The sequence below is a fragment of the Labrus bergylta genome, chromosome 19, assembly GCF_963930695.1.
Source record: "Labrus bergylta chromosome 19, fLabBer1.1, whole genome shotgun sequence".
Taxonomy (NCBI): Eukaryota; Metazoa; Chordata; class Actinopteri; order Labriformes; family Labridae; genus Labrus; species Labrus bergylta.
Genome location: NC_089213.1, coordinates 5,710,683 through 5,730,273, shown reverse-complemented (window position 1 = coordinate 5,730,273; position 19,591 = coordinate 5,710,683). Strand labels below are relative to the sequence as shown.

Sequence of the window (19,591 nt, the reverse complement as noted above, 5' to 3'; positions counted from 1 at the left end):
AATCATCCAGCACCTTTTTTATATTCTGTCAAATATTGTTTGTATTTTGACCATATCGCAATGTGTTAGTCCTTTTTTACTCTTAAAAACAAAGTCTTTCCACCTCGTGAATCTCTTGAATGATTTAAAGCCAGTTTATCTAACGTTTGGGGGAATAAGTCTGTAACCATTTAAGGGCGATCAACTTTTTTTTTTTTGCTGCTACTGTAAATATTCTCAGGAGGTACCTGTCATCTCCTGGTATTCTTTCTGGTATGTTAGAATGTCTCATGTTGCTTTTAATAAAGATCATTGTCGTTCTCGAGAAATATTGGGCACAGTTAAGCAATGTGGACGAGGTCAGTAAAGGCCAGGGAGCAGGGAGAAGTCCCTCCACACATCCAGAGAATGAACAGAGAAGAAAAAGTACACGGTGCGTAAATAATCAAGTAGTTTCAGTTGAAGAGATGCAGGTGATGCATGAGTATTGCACATTAAAGAGAAATACAGTGCACACGAGAATAGCTATGTATGTTATTATTTATGTATCAGTTTATTTGTCGCACTGTAACGTCTAATTAAAGTGTGACCCATGCAGATAGATATAGGGCTTCTTGTCCCGAGGCTAGTTTGCAGTCCTTGTCCCGGGTTCGGCTTTTAAGAAATGACACACTGTAAAACAGATAAGGGGCTATCATTGCACATAAATGATTAATTATTTAGGAGTGTTCTTAACTGTTGTACCGGGAGCAAGCTTGACTAAAATGTCTGACTGGGAGGAAGGACTTTTGGTATCTCTCCTTCATGGAGCAGCCTGTCACTGACGGAGCTGCCCAGTGCTGTTCCAGTGCCATGAAGGGGGTGGGAAATGTTGACCATGAGAGATAACAGCTTCGCCGTCCTCCTCCTGTCTCCCACCACCTCCACAGGGTCGAGAGGAGAGGGCTGCCCAAAACCGAGCTGGCCTTCTTCTTCTTCTTCTTCTTCTTTTTCACCAGTTTGTTCAGTCTCTTCCTGTCTGAAGCTGTGATGCGGCTCCACACCGGGTTAAATCCTCACACAGAGAACTAAAAGATCTTCATATTAGTATCAATGCAAGGCTTCATAAAGCTGCTTTTTGTTCCAACTAACTGTTAAAAATCATAATTGAGCAGGGAAGCCTTCAGATCTTCATATTAGAGGGAGAGAGAATCCTTGAATTATTAATATGAAAAAAGCTGCTGACTCTGAAACAGCCTGTACATACTTTAGTTTTCACACATTCAAAACAATAGGCCCTACACATTTCTGATGTTGAGTTTCTAACTTTTCAGTTTCTTCCCCCAAATCTTCATTTTACTTGTGAAGTGAACAAAAATGACGAATTAAAACACGAATACAAAGAGGAGCTGAGTTTCCACTTCCTGTTTATGTATATATAATATATATATATATATAATATTGCAAGAATAAGTTGATCACTCCATAGTTTCTCACTGCACCTCTGACTCCATCTGCTGTCAGATCTGAGAAGAACATCTACAGCTCAGGACACGGCTCAACAAACACTCGCGAGATTTGTCAGAGAAAGACGTGGGCTGGTTTGATAATTGAGTTAAGGCCATAGGTTAATATGATATTAACAGTCTCTGGTTAAGGCCTGCAGATTGTTTACATAAAAAACAAAACTCATATTCATAACTTGTCTGGGATGTCAGGCCGCCTGGAAACATGTTCTGAAGAAAAAAATGTCCACTGTGGGAGGTAATTAAATGGAAAATTATGAAGTTTAAGTAGGCTACTTTTCTTTTCTTCTTTTCCTCCTGTGGCTCATATCTTCAGCCATGTTGCTACAGCCAGGTGAGTGTTTGCTCCATAGATATATTATCTCAATGAATTAATCAAACATTGAGAAACAGCTATCCTCCTCATCTTTAAGTCTGCCAGGACCTCAAACCTTTAGAGGGACTGGCAGACTTTAGAGCCTAAAGCTCACCAATCAATGTTTTTTAATGTTGCACAATAAATCAAACAAAATACAAAAGTGTGGAAACGACCATTGTGTGGTTGCCAGGCAACCAGCGGAGCCTCCAGAAATTGACCGCTCTTTTATTTCCCCCCTTAATATAAACTTTATTGAAATCATCACTCAGGACAATGAACAAAAACATTCTCATGAGAAGTCATAACTATCAGGAGAAATCATTTAGTTGTAAATAAGGATAGATCACATTAAAATAAAAATGATGAGGAAACAGACGAAGACCTGTTTACAAATCATCAATAAACCAAATAAAAATATTGTCTTTGTCTTTAAATACATCTTGAATCAGGTCATCAGTATGTAGGCTATAGATTTCTTCTTGTTAATTCAAGTTAAAGTCTTAATAAAATGTTTACACTCGGTGATGAATACAGTGAAGCGTCGGTGAGATTTAATGAATTTTAAATGATGGATATTAAATGTACAAAGTTGTATGAAGAGGTTAATAGTCTGTTTCAAGTCTTTTTGTTATTTTCATACAATAAAACAGTGTCAGCATCTAATAAATTGTACAATTCATATGATTTGCAATAGATGTTTCCAAAGCTCTCCTGACAGCTGGGCATCGTAAAATAAATCTATTATCTTCTTCTTCCTTTGCACAAAACTCACATTTGTAGCTAATTTCAGCGCACAATATACCAGCCCTTACCTCCATAAAGGTATATTTTATCCAAACAAATTCTTTATTGAATAGAAATAATGTAAAATTAACGATTAAAGGAACAAGATTATAAGAAATTGTATGCTGATTGTAATAACGTTTTTAGAGCCAGGCTCGCTGTTTCTCCTGGTTTCAGTCTTGATGTTATTTCAGCTAAGCTAACTGTCCTTTACCTACACCAGGGAGAAGTATCTGAGCGCTTTCACACTTGCAGAAAACTCCTGAAAAACCCTGGTATCAATTACTGACAAGCTCTGTATTTCAGAAAAAGATGAACTACTGTATACGGTAAGCTTAACTTTACAAACAGGATCGTAATATTAGTCGACGTTATATCATTTTTTCATACATATATTTACCATGCAACTTTATCAATAGCAGTTTCAGGGGGTTACATTTACTCCACTTTTCTGTGGCGCTGTTCTTAATAACATGCTTCTAGCAGCCATTTGACCCATGACTAACAACGTCACCTCTCTTTACCTATTTTCTTAATGCCTTCCTCATTTACTCGGCCTCTCTGTTTTCTCATTTTAAAAACCCTGTAAAAGATTTCTTGTTTCCTAACATCCAGCGTTGATTGCTCTGTGTCTCTCCGCTCCCCAGCATTCTGTTTGAAGCATTCATCGGTCGCTGATCTTTACAGGGAACCGGGCTGTTATAAAAAGGAGGCTGATTGACGGGCTGTTTGGCCTCAAGCGGAGAGGGATTGTTGTCTGGCTGTGGGACCAGGTCACAGGTCACGGTCCAGAGAGCCTGAGACAGAAACCAGATCACAACAGAAGGCTAATTATCATGCATTGTAGCTGGACTCCTGCTGGGACTCCGCCTTCACTTTCACCAACAGGTCACAGTGAAAGCACAGGACCCCCGACATTTAAAACCTGGTGAGGCTCATGATAAATAGAAAATGTCTTATTTAATGTGTCCAATATAGTGTTTGTACACTTACACAGAAGTCCAGCCACATTTTTTAAATCAGACGTTATCCAGTGGCATTGATATAAAGGTAACAAAGATAACAAACCCACAAATAAACTTTGATCCAGCTTGGTGTGAATAAATGATCAAAGTGTTCGGATATGAAAATTAATGCACAGAGCTTTGAGGAAAGTTTTCCAATCTAGCTTGATTTTTTTTGCCGATATGTTTCAGTGAAGCTGAAGAAAGTCAGTGAAGACGAGGGCGAGAGAAGCAGAGATGAGCCGCAAGGAGCCTTCGAAGAAAAAAACGAAATCAAGGAGGCTGCAATGAGGACTCTTAAATGTTACACAGGATACCAGGTAAGCATCTGAGATCAGATAAACCATTATTCATCCCACAACAGAGAAATGTACAGTGTTAGCAAAGAGCCAACAAACCCCATGTACAGAAGCTTAAGTCCTCAAGAGCGGGCAGTCCAGGTTTGAATCCAACCTGTGGCTCCTTCTCCGCATGTCATCCCCCCCCCCCCCCCCCCCCCTCTCTCTCTCTCTCCCTCCCCGGTTTCTGACTCTTATCTACTGTCCTGTCTCAGAAAAGAAAAGTCATAAAAAGCCCCAAAGAGAATCGGTGATAGCCTGGCGGTTATGACACATGCCCCATGTTTGGAGGTGATAGTTTTCTGCTCTCCCCCTCTCTCTCCTCCCAACATTTCATGAATCTCTGCTGCTCTCATATCAGAAACACAAAAAGGCCCAATAAATATCTTTAGCCCCAAAATGAATGTAAAATAAATGTTTTTACATGTGTCATTTGAGTGACGCCTGGCTGACTGAGTGCTGTTAGTCAGTCAGTCAATGTGTGTGTGGAGGATTACATACTGATAGTTGAGTACCTGTGCAGCAGCAGCAGCAGCAGCAACAGCAGCAGCGGGCGTGTGAGTGTATTTCTGGCCCCGGATTGTCCTCGTGGTTCAGTGAGCCGGCAGTGCAGCCTCCTCAGTAATAAGGATTCATTATCTGTGGGAGGCACAAGGAGAGAACGTCCGCTCAGATGCCTCTCAAATACGCTGTCATCCTACGTACCTGCATACATATCATTACACCTCCTCCAACTTATTCAGTGCAATTATTACATCAGCAGCATGCATTCAAATATTTTTCAGACTCAAACAATAACTAATAGTTCTTCTGCTCTCAGTTAACTAAAATGAGGAACATGGAAGAACACATGCTTGCAGGTCAGTGCATCTCAATCACGGGGAAACGGCGCCATCTACTGAATAATAGACACCACTGCTGCATTTAGTAGAAGTGGATAAAACTGAACCTGAAGTCAGAATCAATGAAAAGGACAATGTCACTAGTGGTGTCACTTTTCCCCAGTGAACAGTAAAAATCACTGTTTGCTTATTGAATCCCTTTGCCTTGCTTTGCTGGTTAACTTTTTTTAAGGGAGTCATCTGTCTGATATTTTAAACTTGAGGTTAAATTAATTTTTCAGGATAACAGGATTGTTCATTTTAACTTCATGCATACAGGTTACAAATATTTCTTATGAAAACAGTAAATATATGTGATCTCAGTGACATAACGGGCCGTAAAACAGAAGGTTTTCTGAATGTTGCTTAGTGCTCATGATGGATTAACGCCGGGTCTTTGTAGATGATATACCAGAGAATAAGCTCTTTTACCTGCTCTTTGTAAAGTGTCTTTGAGATAACAGTTGTAGGGCGGCAGTAGCTTAGTCTGTAAGGACTTGGGTTGGCGGTTCAAGTCCTGATGGGGACCAAATCTGGAAATACAACAGAGTGTAAAAATGTAGTTTCCCCTTTCGGATCAATAAAGTATATCATCTTTGAATTGGCGCTATACAAAGAAAGATTGATTGATTGAAGGATAAACGATATTTGTAATAACTGTTTTTTTTAAGGGGTTCCAGGCAGCCTAGTGGTTATGTCACAGGCCTCGTGTACAGAGGCTGTAGTCCTCGTCTCAGTGCTCCTGGGTTTGAATCCACCTCTAACCCTTTGCTGCATGTCACCCCCCCTGCTCTCTCATCCCAACGTTTCCTCTCTCTCTTAAGCTGTCCTATCAAAAATAAATAGAAGAACCTGCCCTTAAACACCTGCAAAGCTACAGAGGTCATGTGAGGTGTGTTCTAATACAGGAGAGTAAACATGTGCAACAGGTGTTCAACATTCATCCAGAGTACAAATACAACATTTACATATTTGTTTTTACAAATCCTTCAGGGCAGCTCAAAGACGCTTGTTTTTAGTAAGTCAGGTCGGGGAAGAGAACACTTGAACTGTGCAAAACAAAGGTTTCATAAAAAAAAAGATATGTGTGTTCTTACTGAAGAAATAAACAAACAAAAGGAAAACAATGGCTGCTTTGTTTCAGGGTTTGCAAGTACATGACAGTGGAAAAGTCAAATCAGTTTTTGTTCTAGGTAACAATAGTTCACGGTGGAAGAGAGGAAAGCAGACAATAACTGAACACCATATTTATGATAAATCTAAAAATGTCTCGTGTGTGTTGTTCTGTTTCTTCACACTGGAAGATAAAAAACTCAACTCAGACTTTAAAGCTTGAGTGTCTGACTTTGAGATAAACATGAACAACAGCTCTCTTAACCTCATGAATCTCTTATTTCACTTATTATGAGAGTTATAATCTTGTGACTGTGGTGACATTTAATACATTTTATATCAACAAGCAAAGCTTTCCTAGAGTCGGCTACATTCACTCAGAGTATCGGAGCGTTTGATGAAAAAAGAAAAGAAATGTCTACTCTCAAAGGTTTCTGATACTATAGTTGAAGACACTGAGAGCTCAGAGAACGCTTCAGATCCAAAAATCATTCATGACTGACTGTCAAAAGTATGTCTACACTTTTTGTGTAATTACTCTTTTTGCCAGAAGGGGGCAACAAAAAGCCCAGGCTATATAAAATGCCAGTGTCGGCTTGTTAAAGTGCGTTCACACATGCACAAAACTCCTGAAGTTTTTCAGGGTGAGGTGCATGTGTGGACGCAAACAGCCGAACTTTCTTTGGAGCTTCCTGGTATTTTTTTCTGCAGAAAGTCCGAGTGACGTGAGAACGCAGCATCAGGAGAATGCACCTCGAGGGAGTGGGAGGTGACGTTTATTACCTGCGATCGTTTCATGACTGTCTGCATGCAAACTGCTGCAATCTTCTGTGTTGTTTTTCCTGCCAGGTATTTTCTTCTCCGCTTTGCTGTTGACATTGAGTGTGTCACTATAACACGTAGCATTGATATAAAGACAAATATTCTTATTATAGCGTCGGGTAGCGGACTCTTTAGTTTCATGCACCACTATGTTATCTCTCTTTTTACGTCGTGTCTTGCCTTCAGGTTTGAGGGACTTTAAGATTTATTTTTAGGCTTTTTGTGCCTTTAATGGAGAGATAGGACAGTGGATAGGGGCGGGACTTGATCCCAGGCCGCCCGCCCAGAGGACCACAGCCTCCATGCATTGGGCGCGCACACTAACCACTGCGCCACCAGCACTTTCATTATTTCTCAACAGTAAGACCTCAAGTTGATTTTCTTCTCCAGAAAAAGAAAGCTATTTAAAATGGTTAACTCTTTTAATAGTTAAGCATTTAGTTCAGTTGGCGACATGATGTCTCATCAAGGAAAAAACATGTCAACTGTACGTGTGAAGTTGTTAAAATAAAAAGTCACGTTACACTGTCAGAGCTGCTGGCCAATATTATCACACTGAGTGGATGCATGACGTCCTTTTTGGTTTGTTGTTTCCTTAATTAGCATAAAAACATACATGGGAAGTGTTCTATCTATCGAAGACAAAAAAACATCTCAAATCTTTACACTATAACTCACACTGCACACTCATGTCTGATTTCCTCACTCACAGCAGGTGCAGGCTGTTTAATCTCTTCTACATCTACTCAACCTCACACTGTTGTTCAGGGCGATAGAAGAGTGGAGTTGGACTCATCTGGCCCACTCTCCATCGTTTGTTCTTTTTTAAACACACTCACTTGAATTAGAGTGCGGCAGAGTGTTGGGTCAGGTACAGTGCAAGGTCCCTGGAGCTGTTTAGCAGTTAAGTGGCCGTAATGCATTTAGTGTAAAGTGACTGGGATTGGGGGGGCTTAGCCACAGCTCTCCGCCTCATTCTTAGAAAAGTACCTCCAGGTGCTAATACCAGCCGGATTTGTGGCACTCATTCACAAACAGCTTGACTTCTGCAGCACAGAGTCACTCTCAGTCTACCTCCCCTCTCCATTTTTATCCTTTTTTTTTCAGTCTGTCTGTCTTCTACTTCACTGTGTCTGTCGCTTACATGATTCATGTCCGTCTCCGCATAGCAAAAACCTGTCTTTCATAATCCTCTCCACTGTCTGTCTCACTTCTTTCTTTTACCACTAAAGTCTCCTCCACACTTTCACTCCTCGCAGTCTCCTTCTGAAGCGTTCCCCGAGTTTTAAATCTCTCCCCTCTCTCTCTCTCTCTCTAATGTCTCTCGACGGCGCCTTACGAAACCAGCCACCCCTCAAAGTTGCGTGCTCGCTGTACTCGTCCTACATTTCTGAATACACACTCGTCTACGCTGAATGAGCAGTCAGTTAGAGGGAGACAGACACTGCAGTGCTTCAATATGAGGGGTGTGGAAGATGTCTGGAGAGCCCGCTCGCTCTGCAACCTACATGTGTGTGTGTTTGTGACATATTTTATGGATTGATGAGTCACAGGTTGTACATGTAGAAGCCATGAAATGTGTACAGTAAACACATAAACGCTGAGCTTGTGTGTGTGTGTGTAAGAATCCTCTTTGCATGTGTGTGCAAAGTAAAAACAAGTATAACAAACATGCACTTTTCTTTTCTGTACATGCAACATTGCACGTCCATATGTTTGCATGCTACAGGAGGCTCCATAATGTACACGGTATCCCCGATAGTGTGTGTGAGTGTGTTTGCTTGCACAGGGCTAGGCGCAGTGTGTGTGTGTGTGTGTGTGTGTGTGTGTGTGTGTGTGCTCCAGTACACGTACAGCTTATGTAACGCTCAGGCATGTTCTAACTCCACTGCGTCTGCTGTGTGTGTGTAGGCGCTTGCTTGTATGCGTGCGCCTAGTTGTGTGTAGCAAGGAGAAGTGTACCCGCTTGCTTGTGTGCATATACGTGTGTGTGTGTGTGTGTGTGTGTGTGTGTGTGTGCGTGTGCCAAGCAGACTGCAATGCCGCAACCAGCCAGCTCTGTATCATCATTGACCAAACTCGCCATCTGTGCCTGTAAGCTATAGAAACAGCAAGTCGCACTGCTTCACAGCAATGCACACACACTTTGTGCGTTGTTTTGTAATCGCAGGGGGACATCACTGAGTCGTTGTGTGCGTTGGTGTTTGTTGCACACGCACACAGCCGTGTTTAAGTGTGTATGTGTGTGTGCACTCGTGCGTGTTTAACAGTGATTTTTTTTTCCAGCCTGTTAGCATGTTGTCAAGTATTCTTCAGTGCATTAGAGCCTGTACCTGCTTGTTCACATGCCTGTCTGCTTTGTGTGTGTTTGTGTCACTGTGTGTGTGTGTGTGTGTGTGTGTGTGTGTGTGTGTTTTGTGCGCAGGCAGGGAGGCCCACGGTGTATATGGGTCACTCTCTCAGGAACCATAATTCCACGTTTGGTCCAACTTACTCTCTGGGGTTTCACTCTTCCTGTTTGGCCAAGCTGATGGCAACAAGCATAATGACCTCACCACATCACTCGGTCATTGGCCTGCAGACCCCGTGCCTCTCGGCCAATCACGCGCAGCTCTGGTGACGTACAGCCTCCAGCGGTCGCTCCGATTGGCTGCGGAGGAGGGACTTAGGGACGCTGGGCCGTTTGGAGCGCCTCTGATTAGCTGGGAGGAGGAGAGGGGGAGTCTGTGAGAGGGATGGAGGGAGAGGCAGAATGACAAATTGGGAGATGGTGTTTTTTGGGACTCCTTTGAAACTACACTCAACCTGTGGCTCAAAGAGAGCATGTATAAAAGACACTAGGCTGCATGTATGATTACATATACAAAACAAACATCTGGTAGATAGTTAACCAGTCTTATTAAAGCTTTTTTGTTTTTTTACGCGTGTTAGGTGAAGTTATAAAAAGCATGAGGCAGCATGGGACGTGACATATTGATCTATATCAAATTGAATATGTCATGCAAGCCCTTTCCGTGCACTGCAAGGACTTAACCCCGTTTCAAACACAGACCAATCTACGCTTGCTTTTTTTTTTTTTTTTTTTTTGCTTGCGCACAAATGAAGAAAAGAGATAAATCCAAAGGAGAAAAAAGAGAGAGAAAAAAAAAGATTTCATTCCCGTCCTGCGTGCTTGTAGAAGTCACACAGACATGCCCACAGAGGAGCCTCATTGGCCACTGCGACCTCTCTCTCCCAACAGCTGTTCTGTGTTTTCCCACACTGCGATTGGCCGCGGCGCGACGTCCGTCAAATTTACTTTGACGCGCGGCTCCGCCCCCAATCCTCTTCCGCGGGATCCCATTGGCTACTGTACGCATTCGTGCTCCGCTATTGGCCACCCCGGCTGGTTGTCAAGGCTTTGGGCTTCATTCACCATTTTGCGACTGTAGTGTAGAATGTACAGGGCAGTAGTTTTTCCTCCTTTTAAGTTGCTTTGCCGGAGAAACATGAACGGTCGCTGACTGGCAGCTGCGGACGACTGGCCACTCTGCCCTATTTTACCCGGCGGACTCCACAGAAAATCACTCTGGGGAACTATATATTATCTCTGGTGAGTATAAGCTGCCCACAAATCTTTCTCCTGCAGCACTGCAGTGGGGCTTGTTGTGCTTTTTCGCCGAGCTGCTAACGTTGTTCATGTTTACTGTGGCCATAAACAGTATTAGCAGTTGAGTTGATTGAGCGTATTTTCCGATCACTGGGTGGCCTGCGGAGAGGAGCAGAGGGCGGATTGGGTGTCTTCTGTGAGAAAAAAAAGGGAGCGGTGCGGTTAGACATAGTGAGCTCGAAACTTTTCCACTAGAAATAAATTCAACGCCATGACAGCCTCTGGACTTCCTAGAACAACTCTTATTTTTTTAGTGCGTTGTCTCCAAAACTCCTTGACGCTTGTCATTCCTCCTCCTCCTCTTCTTCTCCCTTACATTGACACATTTCTTCCTCTTTTTCATGAATCAACGTGGCTGTAGGGGGTTTGTAGGCCTGCTCCCTTGGACTACTTTGTTGCCACATATTGTTACTTTCTCCCCCCCCCCCTCCTCTCTTGTATGCAAATGACGACAAAGGTCGCTGCAAAGCTTTCCCGGACGGCTCGAGCTATGGTTTTACGCGACTGTCACTTTCGGATGGGCCAAAAAAAACAACAACAACAAAAAAAAAAAAAACAACACTTTAACCATTGTTAGTCGTTGTGTTGTGATGGATTGACAAAGTTAACGCGTTCATCTGCCCGGCACACATCTCACAGTCACGCAGCATAGTGAATATGTGTCGTATTGCATGGTATTAAGGGTCGATATGTGCGTTAAAGTTGTCATTTCCCGGGGAGAGTGAGTGGAGGATTTCCAAGCGGCCTTGTGTGTAGTTGAGGCCTGGTCGCTGCACGCCACGGCCTGCTGTGTTGTGGAGTAAACTGGTAGTAATCGGTGTACTACGAGGGCTTGACACATAGTCGGTACTATCCAGCTAAACCAGAGGTGACGACATCACCTCCTGTAGTTTGCATATTGTGCTCTGGGGCCTTGTCTGGCTGATATTAACAGCTGTTATCTACTCTGGATTATGAAAGTGTCAATATATTTATCCTTGCTGACCTGTCTAAATGAAGCACTGTAGTAATCCTGTTATAGACTCTCAAAGGGCTGCTAATGCTAATGACAAAACTTTTTATGGTCATGCATTGTGGTGTTGGTAAAAATATAAAGAGTTATAAACACACAGGAAGCTTAAGATGAGCTACAGGGGACTGCCTGGTCGTAATACGTTCACATATGGACACTGTAAGGTGAATCACAACAGAGACATGCAAGAGCTGATGAATGATATGAACAGTTAGATATGCAGACAACACTGTAGTTCAAGAGCATTACATATTGAATTTGTACAGTGTGAGTTTGCTTTAGCCCCGTTTCTGTTGAAAAGGTGATTAATAAATGACCTCAACTTGCACAATCGCTACGCTGAATGATGCCTCCACAAAGGTAGAAACATAATGTCTTTGTCCCCTCACATGACTTTACTCTGCCTACAGTCGTGTTTACTGTGTTTTCATGTTCACCTCTAAAGATAAACACTTTTATGCAAATACAACAAGGGCCCGGCTGACAAACTGGTGAGAGAATATTACTGTTCAGATACGGGACTGTCCCAGGTGTTTTTCTTTTTTTTTGTCTGATTTGCACCGATGTCAGAGCTGAATGTTTTGAGGAAACTACGATGTGCTTGTGGTGGTAAAACTTGTCATCACAAACCTCGTACTGAAGAGAGCTTTTTTCCAAAATGACTTGAGACTGGAGGATCTCATTTCACTTTTCACTCCATCTTTTAAGACAAAAAAACAAAACAAAAAAAACGTGAAACCATTGGACAGTGTCTGTGTTTTTGATCTGTAATCTGTGATCACGACTCGGCACTTTATCTGGGAACCGATTTGCACATGCTTGTTGTTTTCTCTTACCTCATTGTTTTTAAACTGTTTCTTAATCATGTCATATTTATTTTATATTTATGACGTGTGCTGCTCCCTTCTTGACCAGGTCCCCCCCCCCTTGTGAAAGTGATCTTAATTACCTGGTTCAATAAAGGTTAGATACAAAATAAATAGGTTTGAACCCAGACTAGGGCTGGGAAATTAATGGGAAATCTTTAGGGAAGACAACAGCGAACAAAAAGAAGTCAAATGTAAACACTGCAGAAAAACTGTTTGCAAGAAATGCAAGTTATTTATTTTCTTCTGTTTTAGACTAAAATGTGTCATTTTCATTTCGGTTTCAATAAATACCCACAAAATAGTTAATCAGATATGCACTCTATCTTTAGAAAACATATCCCAGCTTTAATAGTTGAGCATATTTAAAGTAGAGACCATGTCAGTGAACTATGAGGGCAAAAAACAAAGACAAAATAATCGTTCATTCATTTTAATCGAGTCAAAATGTTCCATAAATCGTGATGCTGATCTGAGCCCGTATTGCCCAGCCCTACCTCAGACCTATAACCAAACTCTCAGCAAATGTAGCAGGTCAGACGTTAGTCCACACCAGGTTGACTGTAGATAATAATCACACTAAATATCTTTAATTTAAGTGTTTTGTTTCAGAAAGAAGTCTTCTGAGTACCTTTGCATTGTTGCATCAGAGCAAAATTCACTTTATCTTTCGCCATATTCAAAGCACAACACACACATCAGTGGCCCCCTGATGTTTTTAACACCATCATAAACTAGCTAACAGACTTTATATTCATGGTTATTACCAGGTGCTTTTGTCTTAAGCTGCTATTAGTTTTATTCATGTGATTAAACCCGTAACTGGACGATTACTTAGCAACTCTAAATCAAAAAGCGCGCTCGAAAAGGTCGAGGTTTTTATTTTTTTCACCTCACATGACTTGCATGAGCTTGATCCTGCCTGCAGTCATGTTTACTATGTATTCATGTCAACCCACCAACAACAAGTAAACACTTTAAAGCAAATAAATATATAAATATATATATTTATATATACCTGAGACCCCAGGCCTACTATAGCGTCCATATAGGCTCCGCTGCTCCATATTTCACAGAGGGGAGTGCACGTTGCATCAGTTAGTCTATACGCTGTTATCATTAGGCCCATGACTCTGACACCAGCTGTTGTACACAGTGCACTACTGAGTAAACACACGTAGCATACCACTATCGTGACCAAGTAAGGCAGACTGCCTAATCATTTTATGGTGGCTGCTCTATGGCTGCCTGTCCTAAATAGGGATTTACATAGAGCACAGTGAGCTCTCTAACACTCTGTGTGCACTATCAACTATCATCACATAGATGTTTGCTGTGTGTGTGTGTGTGTGTGTGTGTGTGTGTGTGTGTGTGTGTGTGTGTGTGTGTGTGTGTGTGTGTGTGTGTGTGTGTGTGTGTGTGTGTGTGTGTGTGGCCTTGAGACAGGCGGCACTCATCTCTGAAAATGGATTTCTCTCCAGACGATATGATGTAGCAGATATTAAAAGGAGCTGAATGAACGCGAGCCTTCACAGTCACAAACAGGAAGGCAGCGAAAGGGAAAAGAGACAGGCAGACAGAGAGAAGGAGTCTGGTGGGAGGAAGGATGTAGAAACAGGGACAGACACGCAGACACACAAACTGACAGACAAGTCACTGACAAGTAGACGTGCCTCGTGGTGTTTGATAGACATCAATCCAGAACATCTTGACAGATGGAGTGAGAAATAAAATGAAAAAAATAACAGATCGTATAGGGAGTGTTTCATTCTCCCCCTCTTCTACACTTGTTGTTAACATCTCTCTGGCACTCTCAGCTGTGAGGAGACTCTTGTGTTGGAAGAAATGAGGCAGAGCACACAGCAGCGAGGACCTGAGGCAAGTCCCGCGCGTATAAGCCACACAGCAAACAAACCAGTTAAATGACACCAGACCCCGGTTCAACAAGTCAGCAAAAGCAATCTTTTACTTTCTAAATGGAGGCAGAACTTTGAAGGAGTCCGGTGTGGAATCAGCGGTTATTCTCGTTGACATTGGCGCGGTTGAAAGATATAACAAATGACTCTAGTGTGAAAAAAATAATAATTTGGAACATCACTGCTTTTTCTGGATGACTGCAGGGCGAAATGAAGATAAAGACTTAAGTGGAAGCATGTGAAAGAAAGTGAGAAATGTGAGGGAGAAATCAATATCTGAGAGAGAGAATGCAGGCAGGGGACAAGAATGAAATTGTAATAGTAGCGAAGACAGAGAGGGAGGAATAAAGTAACGGGAAGTTAGGTAATGGTCTTCCACAGGAAATGGAGTTTGTAGGGGCGGATTGACTCCGCTTTGAAATACATAGATAAAGGTCGCCAGAGAGAGAGAGAGAGAGAGAGAGAGAGAGAGAGAAAGAGAGAAAGGGAGGGTTTCAGTATGCGTGCAAAGAGGAATTCCCCCGCCTCTACTGCCCTGGCCAAGAAGAAGTAGTGTGTGAGAGGAGTGTATGCAGAAAGGCTTGTCTGGGCAAATTGCAAAATGCCTCTCATTATTTCCATACTGTGTTGTAGGGATACATTCTGTTTACCCTACAATATGGCCTCGTGTTTTCAATATGTACCTGGTATGGATGCGGGCCTTGTGTTATGTGAGTAGCTCATGTTATGTAATGAATTAATGTGTAATGAATTCGTAGATGAGTCATTTTTGTTACTACTCCAGTACTATGGTGCATCATTTAGCAGGGAATACCTTTCTTAAAATCAATGTTTAAATGTTTTATTCTTGTTTTTTTGTGAAACCAAGTCTTAATTTTGAGTGCTTTTGTTTTGAATTACTTTGTCATTTCAGTTTGTTTTTTTGCTGTTGATACATTTTTAATTTCTTAATTCAGCAACTTCTTTTTTTAAGCTGAACAGTCGGTAGGTATCTTGCATGGTGAATAGGCTTTGTGCATGTCTGAATGTGTTTTCCACATGAGTAACCCACACTCCCTGATCCCTTTCTTCCAGAGTCTCTGGAATAAGGTGGGCAAGTGCCGGAGTCGCGCAAAGAAGACGAGAAAGGATGAGGGAGAGAGGCCCCGGCAGAGGAGGAAAATAGAGAGGAAAGAAGGGGGAAACGAAAGAAACAAACAAGGCAAAGCAAACGAGGAACGCCAAAGAGAATCTCTGGGATAAATAAATAAAAAAGACTTGTTTGGATAAAAAAGCAGGCTAGATGAAAAGATGAAGCCGATAAAAAAACAGGGCCGACGCTCTCCTCCTTCAACTCGGGCAAAAGGGGGGAAGCGTCGAGGAGCGGGGGATGCCCCAGAAGGAGGGGAGAAGAGGGACTCGGATGAGAACCGAGACAGAAGCAGATCCCCTCCAGACAGAGCACCCTCTTCTTCATATTCGTCTAACTCACACTCAGAATCCTCACAGGTAGACCCAATCAGAGCCCGTGGCCCTTCAGAGGAGGAGGCGCTCCACAGAGAAGGGTTGTCGGAGTCAACGGTGTCGCTCGCGATGGATTCTGGGAAATTGTTGTCATCCTCGGATGATAGATCAGGGAGGTCAGCTGTGAGCGGTAGCAGCCACAGTGACAGTGGTGGTAGCAGCAACAGTAGTACGCCGAGCGCCAACAACAGCCCGAACCCAGCGCTCAGCCGGAAAACAGCCACGTTTAAGGCTCGAGTTCCCAAGAAGAAGTATACCTCTGAACACTGCTCGTCTACTACTGGTAACCATAGCAACCCTTCCTCTAGCACACCCCCTCCACTTCCTCTCGGTGGTGGGGTCATCAACCACGGGTTAACGGGTTCAGGAAGTGACATCTGTGTCTCACACCCTGATGGCAACAGTCAGAGTAGGACCATGATGGACGACTTCCACAGCAGGACTACTGGCAGGGAGGGGAATCTGAAAAGTTCCCCAGGACCCCCTCCTCTGTCACTAGTGGGGGAGAGGGAAAGGCCTGGAAGAGGTGAAGGAGTCAGAGATGCAGAGCGGGTGTCGCCCAGCCCCCTGCCCCGCTGCTCCTCAACAGACACTGCCAGCGAGCACTCAGCTGACCTAGAAGTAGTCGGCGACTCACACGCCGTCATACATGCACCCACCAGCCTCCCTGATGCGCTGTCTGATGCTCTCGCCAAAGGGCTGAAGAATCAGCGTGTCCTTGCTCGCCAGATGAGGAGGAGTGACGAGGAGGAAGAAGGTGAAAGGAGTAACGGAGGGGTGAGTTCGGACTTGGTGTTTCGGGCTGGGGTAGTCCGCAAGGTCAGTGGTGAATTTGGAAGTTTGGAGGTGCAACTGAATGGGGAGAAGACACTGTGCTGTTATCCATATCGACATGACAGTCCTCCAGGGGTGGTGGACATTATCCTAGATGCCTCGCCACCTGGAGTCCATCCGATACCCATTGGAACCCGTGTCTGTGTACCATTTGGCAATGAAGAGGGCAGTGAGGGCCAGTGGCAGTGGTACAGAGAAGGTGTGGTGACGCAGGTGGACACACACCCTGCAGTGGCCAACCGCTATCGTGTCCTTTTGTCCGAGGAAAGATCTCTGTCTGTGGACGAGGAAGAGATTTGCAGAGGGTCAGCTGGTGCTACCCAGGCAGTTTGGGTCTCCCGACAAACACTCAGGCTTCTGGTGCCACCTTGGGACCTGGATTTGCCATCTGGAGCGGGTCGAGATAGAGAAGAAGGGGTCAGGGACAAAGAAAGGGAGCGGGAAGACAGGGAAGAGATAGATGTGGAGAGGGAGGTGTGCCGTTTGAGCCAAGCGATGACACCTAGTGTAGGGTCAGTATTGGGGAGAGGAATACCTTACCCAGGCATGGTGTCTGTTTCCTCTTCATCTGGCCACAACATCACCTCCCCTGTAACCCCAGCGTCAGTCCTTAGCCTGGCTCCGGGGCGAGAGTGGGAAGGGGAGAGGGACCTCCAAAGAAAACAGGATAGAGATAGGGAAAGAGAGCGAGAAAGGGAGAACAGTGTAAAGCAGCAACAGCAGCACCAACATCAGCAACACCACCCATACATGCCACTCACCCCTGAAGAAGACATGGAGGTGTCCCACTTTAACATGGTCCCAATGGGGGCAATCATACCTGGGGCCAAACCAATGGCAGTTCCCCAACACCGCCACATTGTATCTAAGCCCCCACCTGGCTACCTCAATCCCCACATGTCCGTGGTGCGGGGCATCGGGATACCCCCTGCACACCTGGCCTTGAACCCCCATCCCCCTCCTTCACCTGTCCTGTTAGGCCTTGATCCAGCAGCAGTTGCAGCAGCTGGTGCTGTCATCACCAACCCCCAGCTCCCTCCTCTCCCTCCCATCTCCTCCTCCACCCCATCCTCCTCCAGAGTAGAGAAGGCCTCAGGAGGAGGGTCTTCCAGTGGAGGAGCAGGCGGTGGATCAGGATCAGGTTCGAACTCGTCCTCCTCATCACGCTCCCGCACCCCACTGACGGCTGCCCAGCAAAAGTACAAGAAGGGAGATGTGGTGTGCACGCCAACGGGCATCCGTAAGAAGTTTAATGGGAAGCAGTGGAGGAGGCTGTGTTCTAGAGAGGGCTGCTCTAAAGAGTCCCAGCGCCGAGGATACTGCTCCAGACACCTCTCAATGAGGACCAAGGAGATGGAAGCCAGTGGTGGCAGCCGGGATCGTGGAGGAGCCAGCAGCACAGGGACCCTGACGCCATCTGACCTTCGTCTAAGTGGCGGGAGGGCCAGCTCAGAGTTTGACTGGGATGAGACGTCTCGGGAAAGTAGCGAGGCCAGCAGTCGTGGAGGTGACTCCCGCCCTCGCTTGGTCCTTCCCTCTCTGCTCCCCCAGGACCTGTCTCGTTTTGACTTTGATGAGTGTGAGGCAGCAACCATGCTGGTGTCCCTGGGTGGTTCCCGTTCAGGCACTCCATCGTTCTCGCCTATCTCCAACCAGTCGCCCTTTTCCCCAACCCCATCACCCTCGCCCTCTCCACACTTTGGCTTTCGTCCTGCCAATTTCAGTCCAATTACCGCTCCTTCACTTACCCCCCGGCGTCCTCGTCATCTAAGTGGCACTAAGATGGGCACACCAGGGGTTGAGCGAGAGCGCCATCTCTCTGGAATTTTGCCCACTTTTCAGACCAACCTGACTTTCACAGTCCCGATGAGCCCCAGCAAAAGGAAGCTCGACTCCCACCCTCCTCCTCCACTGCCTGCAGTCCATGACTACCAGACCAAACCTGAGCAGCATCAACTAATAGGCATAGGGGGAGCTATGGTTGGAGAAACAACCATGGGCCACTGTCCTGCAGCTTTCAGAGTCCTCTCCCCCCAGAGTCAGCCCACAACTCCTTCCTCACTTTCCTTCCCCCGGCCTCGAAGTGCCACCAGCAGGCCACCATCCTCTACTGCCTCCACACCCCCACCCATGCTGGTCTCTCCCACTCCTCCTTCCCCACTGCCCCAGGAACCTTCTCCTCGTCGTATTGTGCCCCTCCGTGATTCACCAGTCATTGTCCGCAACCCAGATGTACCCCTACCTAAGTTCTCTGATGGCCCACTAGGAAGGAGAGAAAGAAGCCGGTCCAGAGAGCACAGCCAGCCCCAACACGCAGCTCCCCCCGGCCTGCAGGTCCCTGTTCCAATCAATGGGGCTACTACCAACGGTGCTGTTCTCCTGCGCAACCCCACATCCACACTTGTCCTGGTCACCTCCAGTTCGGTAAGAAAGTCACAATTATTTGGGGCATGCTTTTTAAACCTTATCCAAATTTATGGAATCTGCTTGAATGAATCTAATACTTGCAACACTTGCAAAAATATGAAGTTTTTGTCAAATTTGATCGATGCTTATTTCTCTTTTTTATTGTAAAATGGGCTCTTTATAGCCTCAAGAAAGTTATAAGTGACCGATTAACTCCACTTTTAAATGAAAATAAATCAAGAGAGTACTCCAGTTGAAACTTTGAGTATCAAATAAAATCTGTGACCCTTGAAGTTGGTCCTTGGAGTCACAGAGTCATGGCAGAAAATGCACCACAATGATCTTATAAACATCTGTCACAACTCGAGTTAGTGTGAAATTAAAGCTCTGTTAGTAGCTTTATTTTTTAAAGAATCCTTTGAGTGGACAAACATACCGAAGAAAGGATCAACAGCAATGAAGTGGTGTATGCGGCTGATTTGTTTTATCTGCTAACTTTCAGTATTTAAAAACAAAAAGTTTAGTTTTGGGTTGAGTATAATTTTGAAAGAAAGAACATTTCTGTTATTATTATTTTGCTTTGGGTCAATCCTCTATGCTAATACAATATCTTTCTGATGTT

The 19,591-nt window shown here is 44.4% G+C and overlaps 1 protein-coding gene and 1 long non-coding RNA gene across 2 annotated transcripts in view; one reads left to right on the top strand and one right to left on the bottom strand.

Moving 5' to 3' along the window:
- Positions 1–4,476: 4,476 nt before the first annotated feature.
- Positions 4,477–10,044, bottom strand: LOC136177069 (uncharacterized). Its single transcript, XR_010664720.1, has 3 exons — positions 9,278–10,044; positions 5,281–5,381; positions 4,477–4,606 (listed from the first exon to the last, which is right to left on the bottom strand). It is a non-coding gene; the product is annotated as an uncharacterized lncRNA (long non-coding RNA).
- Positions 10,045–10,226: 182 nt separating this feature from the next.
- cica (capicua transcriptional repressor a) overlaps positions 10,227–19,591 on the top strand; it is a 42,648-nt gene continuing 33,283 nt past the window's right edge. The window contains exons 1-2 of the mRNA XM_020647241.3: positions 10,227–10,375; positions 15,301–18,987. Coding sequence (XP_020502897.2) covers positions 15,517–18,987 — 3,471 coding nt within the window. The 5' untranslated portion in view covers positions 10,227–10,375; positions 15,301–15,516. The remainder of the gene's footprint in view (positions 10,376–15,300; positions 18,988–19,591) is intronic.